This window comes from Mus caroli, unplaced genomic scaffold, assembly GCF_978045245.1.
Source record: "Mus caroli unplaced genomic scaffold, Mus_caroli_1 scaffold_13, whole genome shotgun sequence".
In the NCBI taxonomy this organism is placed as follows: domain Eukaryota; kingdom Metazoa; phylum Chordata; class Mammalia; order Rodentia; family Muridae; genus Mus; species Mus caroli.
Window position 1 is genome coordinate 77021570 of NW_028227268.1, and position 27343 is coordinate 77048912.

The window sequence follows — 27343 nt, forward strand, 5'->3', positions numbered from 1 at the left end:
TTCTTTGAACCATGGACAACAGCTATCTATCTTATCTAAAAAATTTCTGACTTTGAACCCTTCCTTCTTCCACCTAAGCAGTTTTCTAAAAAACTGTGGCACACCGCCTGTCTCCGTATCTAGTTCCGATTAACGAACTACTGACCCCAAGCAGAAACAGTGTTGGGTCAGCACTGATTCAAACTTGATCCGTATCCTACCGCATCCTCAGCAACACTTTACAAAACTGAAATTTTAGGCTAGCGCTAGCATGTGTACCTGTCCGTTGCTCCGATGCTCCTCCAATACGAAGATCCTTTCCTTTCTTGTGGAGCTCCACACAGCAGTCGTTTCTCTTAGCATCCCTCTGCCATTCTTCAGGTCCCAGTTCTGGCGCCAACTGTTGCGGCCTGCCCGCAGTCCACAACACGAACGGTTCAACTGAGAATGGCAGTTCGCTGAAAAGAGAGGAATCTAGACGGGGCGGAAGAAACAATGGAGCCAAGACAACAAGTTCTGATCAAGGCTCAATTTTACTATTTCCAGACACTCAGTTATAAAGGAAAGGGGAGGGAACCCAATATCCCTCCAAGTAACTCAGGGTCCAGTAGCAGGACAAACATGTGTGTGCCTCCAGGCAGCAAAGGCAGGTTCCAGCAGTGGGCGTGGCAGGACGAATGAGCCGGTAGCTCCACCTTGAGCAAGCAGGTTCCAGGCTGGGGGAAGGGAGGCCACACCATTGCCCATAGAGAAAATCAAAATTCCCATGAGCCTCTTGCCACAGTGTTTTTATCGGCAGAGAGTGTTGTTTGATCTCCATTTCTGCCTGAAGATAGGTAATTTTGGATGAATCATTGAGATTAAATGAGGGTCGCAGCCTTGTGACTTCTGTTTGAAGGAAATGTTCTAAACATGTCTGTCGTGGCTTTCCTGCAGATAGAGCACTACATAGCACAGTGGTTCTCAACCTGTGGGTCACAACCCGTTTGGGATCAAATGATTTTTTTTCATGGGGTCGCCTAAGACCATCAGGAAACATAGATATTTACATCACAATTCATATCAGTATTAAAATTACAGTTATAGAGTAGCAACAAAAATAATTTTGTAGTTGGTGGTCACCACAACATGAGGAACTGTATTAAGGTTGGAAACCACTGGCATAACACATCAGCCCTGTTTTAAATTATTAATTAAAAGCACAAAACTGTGGGCATCTTGACACTGCTTAAGCTGCAGGGAAGATGTTTGCTTGCAACCCAAAAAGGGAGAGGGCTCTGCTCAGCTGGGAGCATGCAGGTGTCTGCTAGGGATGGAGATGTTGCTGCAAGCATTAATTTGGGAAATTACAGGAAGTGATGATGCAAATTTGCAAAGATACTGTCCATCATTGATGAAAACTTTCATATATTCATGTGTACATACATACATATCCATGTGCATATACCATGTGGCTACACACATACAGGCATCTGTGCCAGGTCTTTTTAATCGGGGCATTGTAGTAGTAGGTGAGCTGTGACACCATTTTGGTGGTCTGTGATTAGCACTGTATGCGGAGTTGACTATGAAGCCAGGATTCTTGTGACGTCACAGTGCTGGGCGAAGGTCATTGCATGCATACATATTCATGTTTCATATCCCTGCAAAGATGCGATCCTGGCGTTACTGGTGCGCACTTCCTACTGTGAATACGGTGGAGATAGGGTTAAACCCTTTGCTGCAGGGCTAAGTGGGGATCTATATGACACTTCCTGTGGCCTTCATCATGACACCTGTCAAAGCCGAGTTTACCTAGCAAGGGAGCATAACAAGCACACAGTTCTTGCAGGGAATCAGAGGAGGACTGCTTATGAGCCTCAGGCACATGGACCATGAGGTAAGTGTGAAGTTCTGTGTCCCCCAGGTGGTGACAGGCTCAGGGCTGGACAGCCAGAAGTCGGACGAAGAGTACCGGGAGCTTTTTGACCTGGCCCTGCGAGGCCTGCAGCTTCTATCCAAGTGGAGCGCCCATGTCATGGAGGTGGTAAGTGTCCTGAGGTGCCAGGCCTCACACTGGCCTGACTCACAAGGCATCCATGGACATCTGCCTCTAGTTGGCACTCTGTCTTTCAACATAAAAATCCATATACCATACTTAGCCAACTGAAACCTACATCTAATATATTTACAGAAGTATATGACCTTAAATTAATATTTTCATCACTTAAACAACAAAAATATCACATGTGGGACCCAGCACCAACATTAATTGGCTCACAACCTCTTGTAACCCCAGCACAGTAGATAGTTTGCATCTGGCTTCTGTGACACCCACACTCACGTGCATTTCCCCACAGACATATAGACACATAAATAACATTAAAAGTAAATCTTATAAATGAACCCACATCTGGGGCTGGAGAGATGACTCAGCCGTTAAGGCTAGGCTCACAACCAAAAGCCCACATCTGTCACCCTGCCCGTTTAGCCTTCGGTATTCTGACTCTATGCATCCCAGTTTTAGAGATTCACCATATATAGACTCATAGAGCTCGTGTGGTGTTTTGTGTCTGGAGTTTCTTACATTGTGTTTTCAGGGTCCAGCCCCATCCTGCACGAGTCATTATGTTCACCCCACATCCCATTAGTGCTCCCTGGTATTGCTAGACTGCTTTGTTTACCATTCCTCAGTTGATGGGTGTTGGCTGTTTCTTCTCTCCCCAGTACTCTTGGAAGCTGGTTCACCCCACAGACAAGTTCTGCAACAAGGACTGCCCCGGCACCGCGGAAGAGTACGAGAGAGCCACGCGCTACAATTATACCAGCGAGGAGAAGTTTGCCTTTGTGGAGGTGGGTGTGGGGATACCCTGCTCTCCCCACCTACTCCTGGACGGCTGCTCCCCGTGGTTCCTGGAGTTGTTTTATCCCCAAACTGTATTATCTTTTTAACTTGCTGCCCTTTATCTAATTTTTTTTCCTAATCCAGGTTGTTTTCTGTCAAAAGTTACTAGGAAATGATGAGGGATCAAGCTAATTTAAAATGCCCCTAGGGAAGAACAGTTGCTAGTTCCTGGGGTAGTAAGAGCCGCTTTTCCTTAGGAGTGTGGCCATTGGTTGCTTCCCCGTGCTCCAGTGGATGACCTCATGGCCATGGGCAGCGCTGACTGTACTCACTGAGTTAAAACATGATAAATAGATGAATACATAAATGTTTATGGAAGGAGGATATGAAACTGGAGGGGAAGTCCTGAGGGAGGACGGAGGGGGGGGGGAGTGAGCATAGATATGATCGAGATATAATGTATCTGAATCAGAGTTTCTATTGCTGCGACGAAATACCATGACCAAAAAGCAAGCAGGGAAGAAATGGGTTTATTTGGCTTATACTTCCATATTGCTGTTCGTTATTGAAGGAAGTCAGGACAGGAACTCAAAACAGGGCAGAATCCTGGAGACAAGAGCTGGTACAGAAGCCATGGTGGGTGCCGCTTACAGGCTTGCTCAGCCTGTTTCCTTATAGAGAGAGCCCAGGACCACCAGCTCGGGGATGGCCCCACCCACAATGGGCTGGGCCCTCCCAAATCAGTCTCTCATTGAGAAAAGACCTACAGCTGGATCTCAGGGAGGTATTTCCTCAACTGAGGCTCCTTCCTCTCTGATGACTCTAGCTTGTGTCAAATTGATACAAAACCAACCAGTAGTACATAATGTATACATGTATGACATTTTCTAAGAATAAATAAAAAAAAATATGGTGAGGGCTGGCAAGGTGGCTCAGTGGGTGAGAGCACTGGCTACACAGCCTTGGGGACCTGAGTTCAGATCCCAGCACCAGTCACAGAACAGATCAGGATTCCACCCTTAACCCTGGTGCTATGAGGATGGACATAGAAGAATAGCTGGGCCACACACTCAGTTCTCTTTGGCTTCGTTTGTTCTGTGGTTGGTTTTGTTGACATAGGATCTCATTAAGTTGCCCTTGAACTCACTTGCTAACCAAGGCAGGTCTTGGGACTATAGACTTGTTCTGTCAAGCCTGGCTGAGTTTTAGCTTTCTACCAGAGTACTCACACAATACATGTTCCTTCAGTGGGGATTTCACACACTCTCCAAGTCTCCCTAAGAGTCTCACTGTTTTGTGCTCTCACAGGTCTTCGCAGTGGCCATCTTGAGAATGATCTTGGTCATTCTGATGGCCATATGGGTGACTGTCATTAACCCTGTCATTCTCATTTCCCAGAGTCTAATACCAAGTATTTTTTCATGTGCTTATTGGCCATTCTTCTATCAGTTTGTATAAGCTATTTTTGAAGTCTTTGCTAGTTTTTAAAGGTTGTTTTCTGCCTTCTCATTATTGAACTGTGAGAATTCTTTCCATAATGTCACCACAAAACCCTCACCATGTATGTGATGGAAACAGCTTCTCGACTTCGTGATTTTGTCTTTTTTTTTTTCCTTTGACAATGCCTTTTGAGGATAACTCATTTTATATTTTGCCAGAGTCGAATTTATTCATCTTATTATTTTACAGTATGCAAATGAGGACTCTGGCTAAGAAATCCTTACATGGTCTCAAGTTGCAAAGACTTTTCCCTCTAGTCTTCCAGCCTTGCCCACTCTGTATTTGGAATTATTCTGAGCCCTTCTTTATTGGTCTCAGTGTTTTAATGATGGGGTTGTCTGTGTGAGACACTATGCATGTGAGTGTCTTAGGAAGCCAGAGACATCGGAAAGCCTTGAGCTGGAGTTACGTAAGGGCAATGGTAAGCTGCCCAACATGGGTGTTGGGAATTGAACTTGGGTCTGCAAAGGCAGTTAGTGCTCTTAACTGCTGTACCAGCTCCCTGCTCCCTATCTGGATGCTTTTTAATTTTACCTCTGGCCAGGAGCCCAGCTCTTTGAATGCCTCTCTTATTAGTTCTCTTCACAATACCTTACTGCAGCCAAACAGTCTACTCTTTGGCTTCTGGGGATGTCCTCACCGTCTGACAAGGTTTCTTACCCTAATTGCTAGAGGAGTGCTTGCTTGTTGGTTGGTTTGTTTGTTCTGTTTCTTTAATGTCTTTCAGAAAGAAACAAGCCTCACATGTAAGCATATCCCCTCATTCTGCTATCCCTTCCTGTTCAACAGAAGGCTTTCGTTTCTCATGGACATGCATAGCAAGGCTTTCTTAGCCATTGGGCCTTCTGTGCTTCAGTCTGGTGCATGCAGTCAGACATGTCACTGTGTGGGTGTGAGAGTGTGGCCACTGTGTGAAGGCTGATATATCATGTTCCCAATTTGTCACCCATGTCCCCTCTGTCCTCACAAGTCAGCGTGTCACCACTCGAGACTAACTGGGGAGGCGGGTTTCCTTTGGTAAAGATGGACTAAAGAGACTGTGTCTCCTACCGGAGCCCAGCATTCCTATCCCCACTACGCCAATTCACATCCCCACCAGCCAGTCTCGAATGGTAACACGACACACGCTCCCCTCCCCTCCTCTGCACAGGTAGAAACAGAGCTGTCCTCGGGACAGCTTCAGGAGAACATTCCAGTGTAGAGCTCAGGTAGCTGTCAGCCACATGGGGGTTGAAACAGTGATCTGGTTTGGTCTAGTTCATGTCGGAGAGATCCCCAAAAGGCACAGGAGTACCACCCAGAATGTGGTTCAAGGACCAGCTGTGATTTGTCATCCATCAGCAGTGAGATTAGAGCATGGGTCAGGGTGATAATGACCAACTTTGTGAAGCACAGCCACGCTTTTGTGGCAGAATACTAGTATTATTTTCTAAGGATCACTTATTTCTGGTTGACACGTGATGGCTATAAATATACCTGAGGTCCACTGTGACATGTCAGTGCTTTGGATGCAGTCTGTAAAGGTCAGTTCAGCTCATTTGCACATCTGTCACTTTGAATTATAATTATGAGCATTCAAAATCCCCTCTGAGTAACTGTTTGAAATACGCAGCTACGTGTGCAGTGCAGCTTCCCCACCGGGGCATAGCATAGGAAATGGTCTCTCCTACCCAACTGCACATGAACTACCCCATCTCCATACTGCCACTGTATCCTTCCGGGTTTTCTCTCTCGTGTGTGTGTGTGTGTGTGTGTGTGTGTGTGTATGGTGTATGTGTGTATGTGGGGTATATGTGTATGGTGTGTGATATATTTATGTGCCTGTGGAGGCCAGAGCTCAATTCCATGTGTCATTCCTCAGGAGCTGTCCACCTTGGGTATTTTTCTCCAGTTAGGTGAGGCTACCTGCATTAAGCCCCAAGAATCCAGCTTGTACTGAATTATGAGCACAGCACCGTGCTCAGCTTTTTCCTGTGGGTTCCGGAGTTTGTACTTGGTTCTCATACTTGTAGCACAAACACCTCACCAACCGAGCCATCTCTCCCTCCACTCCCTTTTGGTATTTTTGTTGTTGTTGTTGTTGTTGTTTTTATTCTAAGCTTTGTGGAATAATGCACCTGATGTGATGTGGTGAATGCCCTCCAGTTCTGTCCATGTTGCTGCACATGGCATATTTCTTCTTTCTGGCTGCATAGCCTTGCATTGTCTGCATCTACCGTGGTTTGTCTCTCCACTCATTGTCAAGGTCCACCCCAGTAGATTCTGTCCTGGCTGTTGTGGCTAGTGGTCCAGTTACGGTTGGGTTCATTTCTTCAACCTAGTGGTTTCCTTGTCCTCAGTCACACCCAGAAGTAAGATGGCTGAATCATGTGATACCTGTATTTCTAGCGTCTCGGGAAACACCGTCCTGTTTCCATATGGCAGAAGTAATTGGCATGACCACCCACAGTGCATTGGAGTTCCCCTTTAGCATGATTACTTAATCACGCGAAAGTATAGCTCTGCTCTGTGTGCTTTTGGTACCATTTCTAACCTGGCAGATTTAGAGGCCTTTGCCTCATTCTCTAGGGTATCTATCTCCAGTACCCTCTCTGGGCAACATGGCAAAGCGTGGTGAGCAGATGGCTTGCTAAGTGACAGCTAGGCTAACCCTTGTCCTGTGCCCACCAGGTGATTGCCATGATCAAGGGTTTGCAGGTGCTCATGGGAAGGATGGAGAGTGTCTTCAACCAGGCCATCCGCAACACTATCTACGCAGCCCTGCAGGATTTCGCCCAGGTGACGCTTCGGGAGCCGTTGCGGCAAGCAGTTCGCAAGAAAAAGAATGTCCTTATCAGGTGGGTCCTTGGATGGCCTCACTCGGGACGCTGCAGGACTGATGATGGGGCTTGAAGGAGATTGTAAAATGGGGTCGTGGTATCCTCAGCCGTTGAGTGATGGAATGAGATAATCCATGTGTAGACTTCAGCACACATCGTGTGTAGCGAGTAGGCTATGAATATTAACTGTTACTAAAATGGAGTTAGTGATGCTAATGAGATGTTGCTCTAGCTCCTCCTGTTCTCCCCACCCCCAGGTCCTGTTGTCTTACCCCCTGCATAGCCCAAAGCTGAGTTCTTAAGTAATGAATGGTCACCAAAGCCATGGCAGCCACTTGTTAAAAGCACCTTAACACTGTTACAGCATCCTTAAGTGGGTCCAGGAATGAATGAGCATCCCAAACACTCAGCAGCGCTGTATGTAATGCAGGAGGTGCTGACACCTTGTTAGGGCGGAAACAGCCTTGTAGACACCTAAGTGGAAGCTCCGTTTTCCCTTCCCCAGCGTTCTGCAAGCAATTCGAAAGACCATCTGTGACTGGGAGGGAGGCCGAGAGCCCCCCAATGACCCATGCTTAAGAGGGGAGAAGGACCCCAAAGGTGGCTTTGACATCAAGGTGCCCCGCCGTGCTGTGGGTCCATCCAGCACACAGGTGAGCGGTTCCCCGGCAGCCTGGCTCCTCTGACTCCAGGCCAGTCGGACCAGCAAGGGCAACATGCTTAGCCGTGGGGTTAGTGGGATCCTTGTGAGGAAGGGTGGGGCTTAGCAGCTGCTCTGGGCTTTTCCTGAAGTCTTGTTTTGATAGAGAAAGGGAAGACCACTGGCCTAAGATTCAGGAGACCTGGGTTCTAGTCCTAGACACCTGTGTGACCTTGGGCATGTTACACAATCTCTCTGTGCCTCAGTTGTCTGGTCTGACCGGTGGTGGTAGCACCATATCCACCTACCCAGCTATCTCCTAGGCCTGTAAAGTTCACATATTACAGTGCAGGAGAGATCTGACATGGAGTCCACACACATCACTCTGTGTGTTGTAATAACCCCAGCCCCTGGTAGGAAACTTAGAAGTTCTGCCCCGACCTGCTCAATGTTCCGGGGCAAGTACCTTAACCCCTCTCGGCTCTGATTGTCATCGGAAAACAAAAGCTTTGGATGAGATTTTTACCAACACTTAACTTTTCTAATATTTCCATCCATTTTCCAAAGACAGCCCACAAGCTTGGCAAGCCTCCTCCCCTTAGAGAAAGGCTGGTTGTCAGAAACACTCCGGGTTCCCAGCCAGAGCTTCTGCAGTAAGATGCTGTCTGTGTTTATCCAGAGCAGTCTTAGAATTACAAGGAGGGGGGAAGAAGGGTGAACCATGAAATTAAATTCTCACTGCTGGTTTAGGAAAAGGTATTTCCGGGTCTACTTTCTGTCATATTTGAAAAGAGATGAGTAAACCCCTGGGGGTCTTGCAGGCTCCAGAAGCCCCAATCTGGAAGCTCCTCCTTACAGGGCCTTTCAAGCCTGTCTCTGCTCTGAAGTAGGCCATCTGAGGCCCTTTCTTACCCATCCTTCTGTGTGTGTCCGCGTCTGGGCAGGGCTGGGGCTGTGCAGGGGCAGGTGAGTGTTTGGCAGGGTTATCACCCCTTAGCTCTGCAGTATTCGATGACCAATGTTCACAGACTGTCTTCCGCTTGTGAGACACCCCAAAGAAGCCTCCGTAGACAGCTCTGAAACATTTGAGGATCAGAGAGCTTCCTAACTCTGAGTGCCCTGGTGTGGCTGAATGGCTCTCATGCATTTTGCTAAGTTCTAAGAGGTTGGTGCAGACAGAAGAAGGACTGTGGGGAGGGGGAGAGGCTACAGACAGAGGACAGAAGAGAGAGGGCATCTCGTGAACAATCTGAGAGCTGCAGGTTGGTCACCAAAAGCTAAGCCCCACTCCTAGATGCCACTGGGATAGGTTGATTGCAGAGACATTTAGTTGACTCCTGGACAGCCTCAGAGCTGGAAGAGTCCTGAGAGATAAACTCAGCCCTCCCCCTATCACAGATGGAGAAACTGAGGTCCAGAAAGGGGAAGTGACTTGTCCAAGTCACAGGATGAGTGCCAGGTAGAGGTGGGACAAGAACCCCGGTCTCCTGATACCCACCCCAGGGCTCGATCGCAGCCTTCAGAATGCAGGAAATGTAGGCATTTCATAGAGTTGGGCAGCATGCTGTCCTGGTAGGTTAAATGCCCTGTTAAATGAATACAGTTGTCTAAAGCATTGACTCTGTTCAGAATAAACCCTATTTGCTAGTAGTTAGAATTAGATGTGAATCTAGTCAACCATGGCCCCCTTTCTTTGGGGACTCAAAGGCCATCATCGTTAGCACTGTTCTTTGATAGTCAGAGGGAGGAAATCGGCAACAGTGGTTATCCCCTCCCCATAGAAGGGACCCTGCCTAGGGTAGCCTGGCACGCCGATCTGTGACTGCCAGGCCCACGGTGGGTGAGACGCTAGGACCCGTCCAGAAGCAGCAGAGTGTAGCTTGGTTGTTGGGAGGTTGGAGTGTGTCACATGTGGCCCCTGCAGTTGTGGCAGCTTTCCCACTGTATACAATACCTCTCGCTTTTCTCTCTCTCTCTTTCTCTCTCTCCCTCCTCCCTGTCTCTCCTACCCTCCCATTCCCTCTTCCTTCTCTCCTATCTATGTCTTAGGCCTGCCAGTGGTCCCCGAGGGCTTTGTTTCACCCCACTGGTGGCACACAGGGCCGAAGAGGCTGCCGATCCCTGGTATAACACCGCCTGGTTGGGTTGGTTTGGGTGCCTACTGCCGGAAGCAGCAGGAACAGACTAGCCTGGCTTCTCAAGGCCATTCCCAGCCCTCAGATTCAAAGACAAATGGAGAGGGGGGAAACTAGAATAGCAGAAAGAACAGCCCTACTGCACTTGGGCCCTTTGCATGTAGGGCACTCTGTAAGCAGGCGTTAAGTGTCTAATCACCTCCTTTGTAAGTATGAATTCCTACCCAGAATCTCTGGAAGACTGTGCAATGCATTCCAGGCCACCAGAGGGCACCAGCATTCACTGGCAGGTTCAAAACCGCAGGATCAGAAACAAAGTGGTTGGGGTGGGGGGGACCTGTTTTGAGCTTTGTCCATTGCTAACTCCTCCCAGTGTTAGAACTGAAAGAGATTGGGTTGAGAACTTATCTGGTCCAATTCTTCCTGCGAGAAAAGGCAACTGGAGCCCAGAGTGGAGGCTTTGTTGTCTAAGGTCACACAGCAAGTCAATGGCAGTGCCTGGCTTTGAACCTGGCTCTTTTGATTCCTGGTTCAGTGCCCCATCCATGCTGTTACCATGGTCATCTGGGAAATCAGAGAGTGACATGGATGCCCAACACCCTTGGCTAAGCAGAGCAGGCAGGAGGATCCTTCACTACCTGCCATTGTCTGGTCACCTAGGGGGTGCCGTGGGTCCTAGGCAGAAAGCTTTGCAAAGCTGGTCAGTCTCCCTCCCGGGAGACGAGGGGAGGGGTGGGGAGCTCAAAGATGGAATGCTTGCCTGGCATGGGCTGGGTCCCAGAACAGCAAGGGGGTGGGGGAAGAAGAGGTTTCCATAGTTCTAAAGTCTCTGCCTAAATCAGTGCTTCCTTAAGATAGTTCACTTTACGAGCGGAAAAAAGCCACAAGGAAGGTGGGAAGGAAGGCAAGTTCTCCCTTGACGTGGGGAGCCACCCTGACCCTCTCCTTTCTTTTTCAAGCTGTACATGGTGCGCACCATGCTTGAGTCACTCATCGCAGACAAGAGCGGCTCCAAGAAGACGCTCAGAAGCAGCCTGGATGGCCCTATCGTCCTTGCCATAGAGGACTTCCACAAGCAGTCCTTCTTCTTCACACACCTGCTTAACATCAGCGGTGAGCCTTCGGGGGTGGGGGAGCTCGGCAGTGGTGGGAGAGAAGACAGGGCATCCACCTCCCAGGGCAACCAGTTTGATCTGGCTGGAAGTTGTAGATGGAGTCATTTTGCTCCCAAAGGCAAAAGAATTATTTAAAATTAAAAAAAAAAAAAGAAAGAAAAGAAAGGGTAAAGGAAAAGAAAAGAAGACAAGACCTTTCTGTCAGCTTGAGGAGGCAGGAAAGGCCAGGCTCTGTTACACTCATTCTGACTCAAATGAATTTGGTAGACATCTATTGCTAGTTAGGAATCACACCAGAGATAACACGACTATGAGCCCAGCATGCACTGGATCAGACATTTGTTGGTAAGCAGCAGCTATAAACTCTGTTGAATTGTCTTAGAGGGTTTCATTTCTGTGAGGAGACACCATGACCATAGCAACTCTTATAAAGGAAACATTTAATTGGGGCTGGCTTACAGTTCAGAGGTCTAGCCCATTATTGTCACAGCAGGAAGACTAGGCACATGCCCTCATATCAAGGCAACCCAATAGGAGGAAAAGGGCCCCAAACCAGGCAAAAGAGTCAGAGATCAGAGATAGTCCTTGCTCCCACTTTTTGGAGTCCCACAGGAACACCAAACTACACAACTATAATATATATTCAAAGGACCTACGTCAGACCTATATAGACTCCCTGATTATTGGTTCAGTCTCTGAGCTGTTATGAGCCCTGGTTAGTTGATTCTGTGGGCCGTGTTTTTGTGGTGTCCTTTACCCCTCTGACTCCTCCTCTTCCATAGGATCTCCAAAGTCTGCCTAATGTTTGGCTGTGTATCTCTGCATCTACTCCTATCAGTTTCTGGATGTAGTCTCTGATGACAGTTATTGTAGGCTCCAATCTACAAATATAGCAGAATATCATTACAAATCATTTTGTTGACTTTTTTTTTAATGTTTGGTTCTATCCTGGGTCTCTGGGCTCTCCAGCCTCTGGTTCCTGGCCCTCCAGGCAGTGTCAGGCGTGGTCTCCCTCTCATGGCATGAGCCTCAAGTTGGGCAGTCATTGGTTGGCCACGCCCACAGATTCTGTGCTACCTTTACCCCAGCATCTTGCAGGCAGGACAGATTGTAGGTCTAAGGTTTTGTGGTTGGGTTGGTGTCCCTCAACTGGAAGCCTTACCTGGTTACAGATGGCCGGCCCAGACTCCATATCCCCCATCACTAGGAGCCTTTGCTAGGGTCCCCCTCTTCCATTGCACTAGGTCTCTACCTCACCCTCAAAGAGCCCCTCCCCCCAATTCCAGTCATCTCTCCCAATACTTTCTCCTTCTATTCCCCCATCTGATTCCTCCTGTTCCCATCCCCACCCACCCCCAGTTCACCCATGAAATCTATTCTATTTCCCCCTCCCAGAGAGATTCTTGCATCCCTTCCTTTCCTGATCTCTCCACGTTATTTAGCCTCTCAGGGTCTCTGGGTCATATCATGATTAACTTTTACTTTACAGCTATTATCGATTTATAAGTGGCAACATACCATGTTTTTCTTTCTGGGTCTGGGTTTCCTCACTCAAAGTGATTTTTTTTTCTAGTTCCACCCATTTGCCTAAAAAGTTCATGGTGTCATTTTTTTTTAAACATCTGAGTAATACTCCATTGTATAACTGTACCACATTTTGTTTATCCATTGTTGGGTTGAGGGTTTATCCATTCTAGGTTGTTTCCAGTCTCTGACTATTGGGAATAAAGCTGATATGAACATAGGTGAGCAAGTATCTTTGTAGTAGGATAAAGAGTTCTTTGGGAATATGCCCAAGAGTAATAATATCGCTGGCTCCTGAGGTAGATCAAGTCCCAGGTTTCTGAGAAACCTCCATATTGATTTTCAAAATGGCTGTACAAGTTTGCACCCCCACCAGCAGTGGAGGAGTGTTCCCCTTGCTCCATCCATATCCTTGCTATCAGGAACTGTCACCTGTGTTGTTGATATTAGCCATGCTGACAATTGTAAGAGGGAATCTCAAAGTCGCTTTGATTTGCATTTCTATGGGGGCCATTTTCATTCAAACTACCATGGGTACTCATTGCTCAAAACTGGGGAAGCTTCCAGGCTGCACTTTAGTCCCATGCCCTCCTCTCCCTCAGAGGTTGTATGGAGCAGGACAGAGAGAAATAGGAACCCAGTGACATGGAAGTCTCAATGTACCTGTAAAAAAAAAAAAAGGAGCAGAGGCATCTCAGTTAGGGAACGGCCTAAGCTGGGCTTTCTAGACCTCCCAACAGTAAGGGAGCCAGAATTACCACACATAGGACATAAGGGAGCCACACTTCCTTGAAAGTGAGCATTGCCAGGCCAGTGGTGGCACGAGCCTTTAATCCCAGCACTTGGGAGGCAGAGGCAGGCGGATTTCTGAGTTCAAGGCCAGCCTGGTCTACAAAGTGAGTTCCAGGATAGCCAAGGCTACACAGAGAAACCCTGTGTCGAAAACAAACAAACGAAAAAAAGAAACAAAAAACAAAAAAAAAAAGAAAAGAAAAGAAAGTGAACATTGGTAAGCGTGTTCTAAAAGCACTGTGTGTATATAAAATCACACTTCTTTAGGGATCGCTGTAGGGATTTTGTAGATATTTAGTAGAAATTGTAGGATGGCAAATGGTATAAAAACTTACCAGCCCTTCCCACGTAACTTGCTCTGTCTCAGAAGCTGACAGATGCCATTCACTGTAATCGGTACTAAGCTGGCTTCATGCACAAGGCAGCAGGATCAGGGAAGGGCTGTATACCTAGCACTGACAGCCAATAGATAGCAAACACTGTGATGTGTAAGCACTCTCTGTTAAGCCAAGGCTCTCCCTGTGCTTCCAGAGGCTCTTCAGCAGTGCTGTGACCTCTCCCAGCTCTGGTTCCGAGAATTCTTCCTGGAGTTGACCATGGGCCGGCGAATCCAGTTCCCAATTGAGATGTCCATGCCCTGGATTCTAACGGACCATATTCTGGAAACCAAAGAACCTTCCATGATGGAGTAAGAGATAGGATTGGGCCAACCAGGAAGTTCCTGGGGTGGAATGGGAGGGTGGCTTGCCCCTGAGCTCTGTGCTTTACAGAGGAAACTACTGAGTAGAGATTAGGCCAAGTGTTCCACTCCAAGGTCATTTGCCTCAACAGATTGACTTAGAAAGGCCCTAACCCCACCTGCCCTTCCTGACTTTGTCTACCTCTTAACAGCTCTGCTCACAAAATCACCTTCTCTAGGAACCAAGAAGTAATCTCCTAGGCCAGGGGGTCCATCAGCATCATTGATTCTGATATCTGTGTGCAAATTTGAAAGCAAGTTCTTCCTACATGGAGGCACGGGGAACACAGAGAGGGAGGGAGCTTGTCTTCAACTCCAAGCCATCTGCCTCATCACTCACACCTCTTTTTCCCAGCCAGTGTAATTTGCCTTCCATGACTCTGTGCTCCTTCCCAGGTATGTCCTCTACCCCTTGGATCTGTACAACGACAGCGCCTACTATGCGCTCACCAAATTCAAAAAGCAGTTCCTGTATGACGAGATCGAAGCCGAGGCAAGTGGCATGCTTCCTCCATTCCTGCAGTCTCCCAAGATGCTGGGCTTATCCAATACTTAATGATTATCAGATGGGGGTAGTGTGTCAGAGGCTTTTATCCAGGGAACAATATTCATGATTGCTGGGGCTGTCTAACATATACTGTACAGTAGCCTACTCCTTTCTCCCCTCATCCCTTATCTGGGCTACACCATGAGGGGCTTCAAGGACCTTCATGTATATATACACCTCGGCTTGCAAATGGTGCCATCTAGAACCACTCCAAAGGCAGGTCACGATCTCCAGAAAAGACCATGGGGCCTTTGGAGGCATCAGGAATATTTGGACAAGAATTCAGAGTTGGTTCTAGAAAGGGAACATGGGGTTTAAATGAACACTCCTAAGTTGACCCTGTAGACTCCTTATCTCTAGAAAGTACATTGAGCATCATGAGGTTCAGAGGCCCAAGCAGGAGGCCTCAGTTACCTGGGTATGAAGCCAGCACCATGGGTTGAAGCCAGCACCGTACACAGCACCCACTGTGGGTTCTGCTCTATGTAATATAGTGGGTGTCAGATACAAGTACAGAAACTTTTAAATAAAAGGTTCATCTTACAAAGCTGAGGGCTTAATAGGAAGAAATCAAAGATGGACCTCCTCCTTTGGCTCTGTCTCCTGCCCTGCTGATGCCGGAGCCTGATCTCTTTCAAGTCCCATGTTAGCCACCTTCTGCTCCCCATTCATGGATAGAAGCGCTGTCTCTGGTGCTTGATGTGGGGTGTGACCTTGTCTTCTCACAGACTTCATAGTCTCCTATGAATGCCGTGAGACACCGCAGGGCAAGACTTTGTACATTAAAAAACCAGGGGGATTTAAGGAAAGCTGGAAGAAAGGGACGTTTCTGTCTCTAAGAGCATGCTCCAAATTAACTCTACAGAGCAAGAAAAATCAAATACAAGGAGGAGACAAGAAAGTCTTTGGGTCCACAGGCCGCTAGAGGTAGTCACAACATCAGAGGGTGGCCTTTCATTTGTGTTCCCTGACCAAACAGTGGGGAGCAATGGGGAGACTGGTTCCTGGGCTCCTCTGAAGCCACTGAGGGCAAAGGGCTGACTTTGGTGCCTGTGCACGGCCACAGGTGCTTTCTTCTTCTTCCCCTTTCTGTCAGGGCTGTTATGTTGCCCCAGAATGCATGTCAGTGAACCCTGCCCTGGTGCCCTCCCCGCTGCCCATCTGTAATTAATCCAGACAGGACCCACTGACTCCCTGCTTTTCCCCACCAGGTAAACCTGTGTTTTGATCAATTTGTCTACAAGCTGGCTGACCAGATCTTCGCCTACTACAAAGCCATGGCCGGCAGGTAAGGGGAGTCTAGGCAGTGAGCAGCGGCCTTTCTTCAGCCTTGCACCTGTCTCCCTTGTTCAGCCCTTAAGGAAAAATCAAGTGATTTCCACGGGCTCAGGCAGTGAGACATGTTGTAAAGGAGAATAGATGGATAGCATACAACTACACTACAGTTCCAAAGAAGGGCAGAGAGTGACTAAGCAAAATGAAGGATGTTCATGAAGGAAGACTGAGATTCTGGGACTATGTGGTAGCTAGGCCTCGGCTAGTCAAGGCTATCTTAAGGAAACCGTGTCCAGGGAGTTAAGTAAAAGGAGGTGAGGGATAGGTCCAGAGTGCAGGCAAAGGGAACTTCTTGTCTAAGCCGTAGTGGAGCAGGTACAAAATTAATAGCTTGCCTGCCTGCATCAGGCTGGTGAGAAGCCTGAGGTACCTCAGTGCAGTGGCCACTAGAGGGCGAGCTGTTTCACCTGGCATCATTGTAAACACTTGATCCTGGGGAGGCATCTGCCACCACAAAATGGTTTCAGAAGCAAAGGGGTGGCTTGACTTGACTTTTAACCTTCACGTTTTAAAAAATGTAAATCCATGGAGTGCGTATTTAAGGTGTGTTGAGTTGGAGACATGTCAGGTTTATTGACTTGTCAGTATTACTGAAAGATACTGATTTAACCCCACCCTCTCCCCTCATCCTCAATGAATTCCTGGGTTTTCAAAACCTGCAATGGTCCTATTCATAAAGGAAAATATGTTTATTGCAGTTCTTGCTGGAAGTTGAGGTGGGCCAGTCAGCCATCCCAAGGGTGATCCCCACCCTCAGGGGCTTCTCCTCCCTACCCCCCTTGGAAGTGATTGGCTTCATTTGACCTTGACAAACTTGGCACAATTCAAATAGGAGTTGACGTGCACTGCACACAAAATGCCATGAACAGGGGATCCTAATCGATAAACAGAACGCACAAAGGTACATCCATCGCTAAGAAGTCACTTAATAGGTGTGAGCTGATCAGGTAGGAAGCGGTTACGACAGGGGAGACAGCATTTCTAAGAGCATTCTGAGCCTGAATATGCTGATACTTTCTGTGTAAACAAACGTGGGCATGTCACATCCTGGCAATGCTCTATACTTAGTTTATAAAATCTCATCTTAGGAGCTAGAGAGATGATGGTTCAGTGGTTAAGAGATCTTGATAGTCTTCAGAGAACTCAAGTTTAATTCTCAGTAAAAGAAAGGGGAGTAGAAGTTCATCTTTAAAGATATATATCCCCAGCAGGGTTAGCAGCACACACCTTTAACCCCAGCACTCGGTAGGCAGAAGCAGACCTGTGAGTTTGAGGCCAGGCCAGCCTGGTCTACAGAGCTAGTTCCAGGACAACCAGGGCTGTTACACAGAGAAACCCTGTCTCAATATATATACACATACATATACCCATTTGAAAAATAGCTCTCAACAACTTTCCCTGCGAAGTGGGTGCTCTTCAAAAGGATGGAAATTGAGATAAACTGGGGAATTCAGAGAAAGAAAGCACTAGAAGGGAGAGTAACCCCGGCTGATCCATCTGAGGTAAAACACTGCCTCGAGTGGGAGCCACCTGTGCCACCCTCGGTATTCAGCAGCCATATTTTAATGAGGGAAAGAAATGGCTGACATTTTAACAATATGTTTCATTTCATTCAACAAACTGAAGCCACTAACATGGCTTCAGCATAGCATCAGTGTAAATACTATTAAAGCCATCTCTGCTTTCTCCTAGGTCTCCTAAATCTATTATGCACATGACAGCGGATGCCCCCTTTGAGGCGTTCAGTAGGCACCATGGTTGGTGGCTACAGCTTTGGACTGTGCCAGTTTGAATGTCCCTTTTCCCACTTAAAACCTTTCAATGGCTTCCGGTCCCTGTAGACATCCCAACTCTCTACAAGGGTTCTGTGGTCTCACACGATCAGGCCTGTGGACTAATATGATATAACCTGTTTTGGCAAACCCTTCTTTTCTTTACCCCGATTACCTCCTGTTTAGTCGAACAGACCACGCTTACTGTGTGTGGGATAAATTTACCTCAGCCTTACGTTACCTCCGTCCAAAGAAACCACGTACAAATACTTCCCATAATGCCTACCTCCAAGTGATTTAGGTTATTGCTTTCCAGTACTAGGGATACTCTACCACCTATGTCTCAATATGGAGTACAGAAATAATACACGTGATTTATAGGATTGGTGTGACATTAAAAATAATTGTATATGTATGCCCTTGTGGGCGTGTGTGTACACCCATGTGCATGAATGTGTGTGTGTGTGTGTGTGTTTGTACCTGTGAGTGTGGTGTGTATATCTGAATCTGTGTGTATGTGTACATGTCTGTATGCGTGTGTATGTGTATATGTCTATATGCATGTGTATGTATACATGTCTGTATGCATGTGTATGTGTACATGTCTATATGCATGTGTATGTATACATGTCTGTATGCATGTGTATGTATACATGTCTGTATGCGTGTGTATGTGCTGCCTGGTGAATGATAAAAGCTATGCACACGTTTCCTATTAAAAACCATTTTTCCCTAGATTGCTCACATTTATCAGTGTCTCTCTATTGGAAGGTCTGTACCTTGAGGACAGCAAGGGCCTTAGTTTCCCCTGTACCTAGAATTTTCACTGGGAAATACTAAGAATACTCTCAGTTGTTTCTGTTATAAATTAAGAAAAAGAGTATCCACCCTGGGTTGCCCATCTTTTACTGAGAAACTATTTCACATACTGAGCTTCTGCATCCAGAAAGAAGTTTGGGGAACTGTGCCTTCAGCGACCTCAATTCTGTTTGAGATATTTAAGGTCATGTGTTCCAGGAGGACCGGTTGAGAAGTCATTTGCCACCATGTTTAATGCACCTCTATCCCACGTCTCTCTTCCAGTGTCCTGCTGGATAAACGTTTTAGAGCCGAGTGTAAGAACTATGGGGTGATCATTCCGTACCCGCCATCCAACCGCTACGAGACACTGCTGAAGCAGAGACATGTCCAGGTATGGTGGGAGAAAGCCATGACGGTGGGAACAGAGTCTGTGGAGATAGTGTAGACTTGCGTATGTGCCTGAAGTGTCTGTACCAGGCATGACAGCCTCAGAGTCCTACAAACAGTACTGAGCGTCCTTGGGTGCAAGTTCTAGACTTCCTGGCTCCTCTGCAGCTGGCCTGAGAAGGACTGAGCAACACACCAGGGCCTGACATCCTGGAGTGGCCTTTTCCTCACCAGCACTGTCACACAGAGACAGGTAGACCCACCCCTGAAGTAAACGAGAAGAGCTAAACCCCATTTAAATGTAGCACTTGAAGCTACACCCGGGGTAGAAACTGTGTTGTAGAAATTTTTTATCCCGATCCGGGGTTTCTGTCCCACCTTGGTCATTCAGTTCCCAGATAAAAGACACACAACTTTTATTATTTACAATAAGCCTTAAACAGCACAAGAGCTGGGCAGATATCTACTAAGTTATTACTTATTATGTTTTATTTGGGTTGCTCTTAACTCCAACAGGCCAGCTCTCAGGGCCATGTTTTCATGACTCACCCAACACATGGTGGCTTCTCTCCCTCCTCCCTTTTCCCTCTCGTGGTTCTCTGTCCCAACCAGGTCTCTCCAAACCTATCTACCTCTAATCTCTCCAGTAATTGGCTGTAGCCAGTTTCGTTTAACTAATAGTTTTAAATCAAGGAACAAGGTTTACATGAGAAGTTGCTCATAGACCTAGACCTTCTGGTATAGAATTTAACATTACGATCTATAGCAGTGGACCAAACTTCAACAAAACTGGTTTGTTTTTATCCGGTGGTTTTCCTTAACATTTGACCCCAGAAAATACTGCCAGGAACAAGAACACAGATCCTGATTTTAAAATGCTAATCTTAGCTAGAAAGGCATAGCGGTACCACCACAGACCCTAAACCTGCCCTGAAGGTGGCTGGTTAGTAGAACAGCCTGTGTGCTGTTACATCTGTGTGGTTGTTGTGTGGTTCTAGGTCTCTGTGAAAGAGCAGAGCTGAAGCCAAGAGGATATTGAGCTGAGCAGGAAAGAATCTATATTGAACTCTCACGACATCCATTGCCAGTGTCTAGTCACAAGAGAGAGAAAAAAAACAGGCTCACTAGATGAGCACCAGAAGTTGCAGTGCAGCCAGAATTAGCCACAGGATCCCCTTATGGGACCTTAATTGGTTACTAGGAAATTTATCCTAAGATAAATAATACCTAAGAGCAATCCCGTCGTGCCTAGCAAAGCATCGTGCACACAGCAGGTACTCCCTATATGGCTATTGTTGTCTTCATAGCATCTGCAATCGTACCCATGTGGATCCCCATGGAAATTATCTTAAGCTATATTTTCCACCCTTTAATAAGCCTTTCATAGGCTTGCTTTTAAAAACCACTGTCATGAAGGCATAAAGTAGGCCATCGCTAAAGTGGCTACAGCTCCCTAGGGACTATGACCAGGAAGACACAGAATGAACCTCAAGGCTGAATCTAGGGTGTCAACAGAAGCGTTCCTCAGAGGTCAGAGCTTGCCCCAAGCCTCCGCCCACAGCCTGAATGAGTTGTATGTTACCTCAGCGGGGTTTTATCTAAATCGGTGATTCTCAACTTTCCTAATGCTGTGACCCTTTAGTACAGTCCCTCATGGTATCATGACCCCCCCCAACCATAAAATTATCTGATGCTATTTTATAACTGCATTTTTGCTACTAGCATGAATCATAATGTAAATACCTGAGATATAAACGCAAGGGGGGTCGCGACCCACAGGTTGAGAACCATGCATGCAACACCTTCCAGTAGTATAGTGCTAAACTCTCTTCAGGCTAGCCAGACTCACAGTGATGAGTGTTTCATTGTACTGAGGGCATTTTTCTCTTTGTCCCACAAGCATGCATGCCCATTACACATACACCATATATGCATATAATATGCCAAAGATAAAAGATTAAATAGAATTACCATTGCCAAGAGATTATGTGATGCTATCTGTATTCTACATACAGGCATTCCCTTGCCCCAGCAATGCTTTCTATCATTTTAGTTCAGTTTGCTACCAGTGCATCGTATTTAGTTGTCAGACAGCTGTGTAGATATTACGAAACTTTCTCCCACCTCTGCCCTTCAGCTGTTGGGGAGATCAATTGACTTGAACAGACTCATCACCCAGCGGATCTCTGCTGCCATGTACAAGTCCTTGGACCAGGCCATCAGCCGCTTTGAGAGTGAAGACCTGACCTCCATTGTGGTAAGAAATGGGGGCCCTTGTAGGCTCTGCTCTTGGATGTCTCAGATGGATGCCCAGTTGGAAATAGTTGTTAGCTCTTCTGGCCTAGTTCAAGAATAGCAAGAGATTTCCTTCACATCTGACCAGAGAGACTGGAATGAAAGGTCTTTAATGGAATGGGAATAATTTTACCGTTCCTTACGGACCGGCAGCCAGGTTTGCAGAGTGGAGGAGAGTCTCCAGAAGATCGGAGGTAACCATCCCCCAGGTTGGGCCGTGTCCTTAGGATATACCAGGTGGGTCAAGCAGGCAGAGTCCTAAGAAGCTAGAGAAAGTATTACAAGGTCACTTGAAGGGCATGTGGGAGTTGAGAGCCCAGAAGGGTTCTACAGTGGGTTGTTTGTTCTGCTTTGTCTCTATCTTGAAAGGCTGAATGGTTTTGAACACCGCCCCATGTCTTCATTAGGAGTAAACCTGCACTTTCCAGAAAACAGCAGCTGGAGTTGCTCCCTCTCAGTCTTCTTTCTAAGAGGTGGCAGGCATCAAGTGCATTGAACTAGGACACCAGAGTCCCACAGACTCATCCTCCCAGTCTGTCCCTAGCTCTGACCGTGACTAGCTCTGTCATCTTGGGCAAGTTATATATCTTCACCAAGCCTGCTTCCTACCTCTAAAGTGAAGGAGACCTTAGAGTCCACTTCAGAGAGTCATTAGAAGGACATAGTAAGAACTCACCTGGAAAGAATTTGGAATGGGTCTTTGTAGTTGATAAATGCTTAATAAGTGATAGCTAACTTTTTCAAGAGAAGAAGGGAGCGAGAAAGGACTAGAGGGCTGCAGTGTTCTCCTGGGATACGGGAGTATCTACAGCATCTATAAGCAGGACGTGAACCAACCACTCACCTGAGTCTTGCATCACTTACAAGAAACTGTAAAATAGCTCACATTCCTGAAATCACTCACCTGCCTTTAGCTTGGGAAATAGAGTTTTGTACGTGTTAAAATGTCCTCGGTGCTTATCTCTCAAGGGGTGGGAGTTTGAGTTTCTTCTCTTTTGTTTATCTGTGTATTCTGACTTTCCACTAATGAGCATATCTGGGGGGCGGGGGCAGGTGTCCGTGACCTCTCCCCACTCCCTGGGAGACACTGAGTGTTCTCTTGGCTAGAACACAATGAAAACTCGAAGTGTGAGCCCTGGTTTAATCAGATGAGACACTGATCCCCACCCAGAACATCTTCTCCCTGGGAGCCTAGGAAGGACCCCCTGGGGAGACGCTCTCCTGTGGGTAGGATGGTTCCTGTGGCCTAGGCAGAGTAGCCTCTGACTCCTGGCAGTGGCAGAAACGAAATGAGGAATGTGCCTTTCCTATCCAACTTCAAGACTGTTCTAAAATGTGTGAGTCACCGTGTGTGACTTGGGGAGCCAGTCACCTCGTTGTGCAAGTGTGCCAAGCAGGGAGTCCTGCAGACTGGCAGCCCGTGGGCTGTTTGGCTACTGGTGTACTCGAAATCTTGAGTCAACTTGTAATCTTTGGAAACATTCAAATAAGATTGCAGGAGCTGGGACAGCACCAGACTAGCATTCCCAGATGGCAGCAATTGCTGGTCTGACTACAGACTCATGTCAGCAGGTCCAGCTCCCCTAGTCATCCGCAGAGCCCCACAGGCCCACCTGACTGGCAGCCCACTGGCCCCTGCTGTGTTTAATTCTCAGATGCCTGCTGGAGTCTCTCTGACCTCTCAGAACTGTGGTCGCTCTGGTGGGGCTAGCCTCTCCTTCTCCTCCTTCCCACTCTTTGGAGACTGGTTCTTTGAGATTGCCTACCTGGCTGTCTTATTTTCCCATTTTGTTTTTGTGCCCCAGTTCCCACATCAGCAGAGTTGAGTATCAGCTCCTTTTGTCCACCCTTGCATCACTAACCCAAGTTCATGGAACTTGAAATCATAGAATCACAGACCTCTTTCCCGGGTTCTCATTGTCTTCCCCAAAACAGGGTACCGCATGCAGCGTGCTAAAAGGGCTCAGTGATCTTAGAAATGAGCTCATTAGCATTACCATCAGTGTTCGTTTACCATATTACCCGTCCTCAGCAGATGGGAACGGAGCTGCAGCAGAACCAGCTCAGCCCGGAGAGACAGAAGCAGAGAGCTCTTTATCTCTATCCTTCGTTCACTCCTTTGGTGCAGAGACTGGGAATGTTTTTCTGACTACCACTCTGTGGTTGAAATCCAGGTTTTACCATTCTTTAGGAACATCTAGGACCTGCCATCCTTAGCCCACTGTAGCATGGCAACAGTTGGAATAAGTGTCAAAGCACCAGGCCCAGTGCTGTGCTAATGATAGGGTCCTTCACCCGCCACCCATCCCCTAAGACTCCCCTTTCCAAGTCATCTAGTTTCCCATCTGGGGCCTACCTGGCCCCGTTGCTGTTAGCATTTGCAATTACAACCTGCACTTCCAGCTTACAGCTATGCAGGATGAGTTTCAGAGTATCCAAGCTGCAGTGTTGGAAGTATGAGCTGAGTCCTTGACCCCACCAAAGTGGACTTGTCAGGTGGGGGAGGAGGGACTGTGGCTGATGAGACGGGGGGAGCCAAATCTTTGTGGGTAGTGATCTACTGAGCTCCCTGGGAAAGCTGGCCCCAACCATGCCAGTGTGGTTTTGAATGCCATCTCAAGCACTTGTCCTTGTGTGACCTTGGGCACATGGCCTTCTGATCGTCTCATTCTCCCCTCGGTAACAGGAAGAGCTGTACCACGGTGTAAAAACTGGCCTCGTCAAAGCATGGCCAGAGTGGCCTTGGATGCCCCAGGACTTGAGCTTTTTCCCCTCCTATGTAGATTGTGATTCTTTTTGGATAATAATGATTGAGAGGTTGCAGAGCAGCAAGAAGGGAACCCAATTAGAAGGGTTTCATGATCACTTTATTTCCCAGCAAACACAGCACCCCACTCTGTGCCGACCCACACCCTGAGCTCACCCCCTGCCTCAATGATCAGAGCCTCTGCCACACACAGGTTCCTGGTCACTGGGGTGGAGTACAGACTATAGGGGTCTCAGTGACAATGTTGCCAAAATCTGGAAATATCCTACTTCAGCTGACTAGTTAACTCTAAGTAGGTGGTATCTCCCATATGACACTTTCTGTAGGACAGAGAAATGACCTCTACTGAGATGCAGTCACAGTATTACTTAGGACACTCACACTAGGACAGGCTTTTCCCTCAGCAATTAAGAAATCAGAAAGATACAAACATGCTTTCTACCCAAAGGGCTGCAGATGGGGCTTGCCCACACTCCGCGGTCTCTTTCATGGCTGCATGTAGCTTCGCCACCCTTTCTCGTGTCTTGGGCTTTTTTTTCCCTCCCTATTTCAACGGTGATTCTTTGGGCTAATAATAATTGACAAGCTATAGAGCATCAAGAAGTGAACCCAACCACAAGTGCTACCCAAGAGTATCAGAAGAAGGGAAAATTGTCCCATGCAACTGAAGGGGGTCCTAGTCCTCATATAGGAGGCCAAAGCTTGCCTGAGAGGGGTCTCCTCTAAGTGCTCAGTGTGTGTGTGTCTGTATGTATTTCTCTGTGTGTGTGTGTCTCTGTGTGTGTGTGTGTGTGTGTATGTTACCTGAAACTCCTTAGCAGCTGTGGGTTCTCTCTCTCTGTCAGGAGCTGGAGTGGCTGCTGGAGATTAACCGACTTACACACCGACTCCTCTGCAAGCACATGACGCTAGACAGCTTTGACGCCATGTTCCGAGAAGCCAATCACAACGTGTCTGCCCCTTACGGCCGCATCACCCTGCATGTCTTCTGGGAGCTGAACTTTGACTTTCTCCCCAACTACTGCTATAATGGATCCACAAACCGGTAAGGGAATCCCCGTACACAGGGTACTGAGCAGGGCAGGAAAGAGGCTGTGGTCATTTGCCTCCAAAATGGGCCTAGTGGTTCTGTTTGCTCCAGACAAGTGCTTATCTGGAGCTGCTCCTGGGTGTAGGCTCTGTGCTAAAGGTAACAATGCCATGGTGAACAACACATACCATCCAGCCGCTTGGAGCCTTCTAACCCAACTTGACCCCCATCTAGAAATGTTTGTATGCTTTGCTGTTCTGTAAAATCAGCGTTCACCAAACCCCCCAGAATCCTGAACATTGTTCCTCAGTCAGTACAACCCATCCTCATGAAAAAGGCCCCATGTCCTTTGCAAAAGAGTCCGCTGCTATACCTAGTACAAGCCCTTCCTTCCTAGGCTATTATCCTGAGTGCTATTCCTCTGTCAGTAGAACCCATTCTTGTAGGCAAGGTCACAGGGGCGTTGCTAAAGAGCGGTCCTTTACAAAAGAATTTTGATGTAGCCATGCCTAAAGCTTTGCCGTGATCACTGTCACAAGGAAACTTTTCCCCAAAGTCTTACTGTGTTTAAAGGTGGTGTCAGAGTCCCGAGGTACTGACCCAGGGCCAGCCAACTGAGCTGAGCTGAGCCTGTATTTTATTCCCACCTGACCAGGATTGTTCCCTGTCGGCTGTAATGCATGCAGGGACCCTCACAGCAGCTGTGAAGATAAAGTGGGGACAGACCATAGGCTCGCTCCCTAGGCCATGCTATGGTCACCATGTGTGCACGAGGCCTGGGAGAGTTTGATGAAGGACAGTGCTCTGATCACACTGTCCATGTGTAAAGACATGGACACATACCTGAGCATGTGTGTACACAACAGGCCCCTTTGCAGAGTAGAACTTGCCTCCGGGAAGGAACACCCAGCTCCGGGGCAGGCTCTGAGGTATAGATGAAACCTAATCCTTTCCTCACACAGAGCCTTATCACTTGTATTCACAAACCAAGCGAGAACAGTAGGATGGATGGGTGAAGATGTGTGCAGGGGAAGTCACTGAGTCCCTGGAGCCTGGGTCAGGGTGGTGTGTACTAAATCCACGCTGGCCGAATGGAAAGATATGGGAAGAGTCTACACACAGATGTACCTGAATCTGTACATTGAACAAGACATGCTCAGCTTCATAAAGATCTGACTTTATAGTACATTTTGAGTCATGGCTACAAACTATTGCCTGGCCACAACTATATATCCTATCTTGTTGGCAGCCATGACACCAGTACATGACCTAAGACTGGCTATGAGCAGCCCATACACTGGGAATGGTGCCATCTCTTTGAGGGGGATTCTGTGTCCCCCGTTTGTGTGTGTTGTATGCATGTATGTATGTTTGAATATGTATGGGCATACAAGTATGTGGGTGTGCATGCATGTGCATGTGGACACCCACATGGAAGCCCCAAGTTGATGACTGGAACCATCCTCAGAGCTCTTCCCCTTTCATTGAGACAGACTTTCTCAATCAACCCCAGAGCTTGCCTGTTCGGCTAGGTTGACGAGCCAGATTTCTCTGGGGAGTCTCTGAGTTTATCTTCCACCTTCTGAGGCTGGAATTATAGGGGAGCAGCTGCAGCCACTGAGCACTGTTACGTGGGATCCCAACTGTGGTCCTCCTGCTTCCATGGCAACCCATGGCCTCCCCAGCCCTGCATTCCCATCTTCAGTGGGTGGTCAGGGGAAAACCCAAAGAGCAATAGTCATGATGTGAAGATGATTTCAAATTCACAATTCTAATGGAAGTCAGCCATGTTCATGAGGGTGCTGTCATCTATGACATTTTCATATCCAAGGGCAGAGCTGAGTCCTTATGACAGAGATGTCTGGCTTGCAAAGCTGAGGGATTTTCTGCCTGGCCCTTTACAGGAGGAGTTTACTAACTCGGCTTCTAAACTAAACTGGAGGTGACAAATGGAGCCCCAGAGAAGGACATCGTCAGACCCAGCACACCCTGACTCCTGTGTCTCCTGGGCCCCAAGTTTCCCCATTTTTGAGAAGACTGGGAAAGCATGCAGTAATCAAAGGGGAGGGGGTATCAGAAGAGTCTGGCTCCTCTGTAGACAGCCATCTAGGACCTGCTGCAGGTGTCAGTGTGGGGGGCTCCTGCAGTTGTCTGTCCCTTGGAGGATGTCACAGGACTCTGTTAACTGCTTCCCTGTCTCTTTTCTTCTAGTTTTGTCCGAACTGCCATCCCTTTCACCCAAGAACCACAACGGGATAAACCCGCCAATGTCCAGCCTTATTATCTCTATGGATCCAAGGTAAACAGCCCTGTCCATCTCACCCATGACAGACAGAGTGGGA

General features: G+C 47.5%; 1 protein-coding gene across 5 annotated transcripts in view; it reads left to right on the plus strand.

Moving 5' to 3' along the window:
• Cyfip2 (cytoplasmic FMR1 interacting protein 2) overlaps positions 1-27343 on the plus strand; it is a 119241-nt gene that overhangs the window by 45618 nt on the left and 46280 nt on the right. For 4 of the 5 annotated variants that reach the window (XM_021175634.3, XM_021175636.3, XM_085830086.1 and 1 more), the window contains exons 12-23: positions 1886-2005; positions 2686-2811; positions 6974-7140; positions 7628-7775; positions 10857-11010; positions 13860-14016; positions 14464-14560; positions 15826-15902; positions 18805-18913; positions 21047-21166; positions 24817-25016; positions 27213-27300. In XM_021175634.3, the coding sequence (XP_021031293.1) occupies positions 1886-2005; positions 2686-2811; positions 6974-7140; positions 7628-7775; positions 10857-11010; positions 13860-14016; positions 14464-14560; positions 15826-15902; positions 18805-18913; positions 21047-21166; positions 24817-25016; positions 27213-27300 (1563 nt within the window). Of the gene's footprint in view, positions 1-1885; positions 2006-2685; positions 2812-6973; positions 7141-7627; positions 7776-9811; positions 9887-10856; positions 11011-13859; positions 14017-14463; positions 14561-15825; positions 15903-18804; positions 18914-21046; positions 21167-24816; positions 25017-27212; positions 27301-27343 lie in introns of all 5 variants that reach the window. The other variant, XM_021175633.3, reaches the window with a different exon arrangement.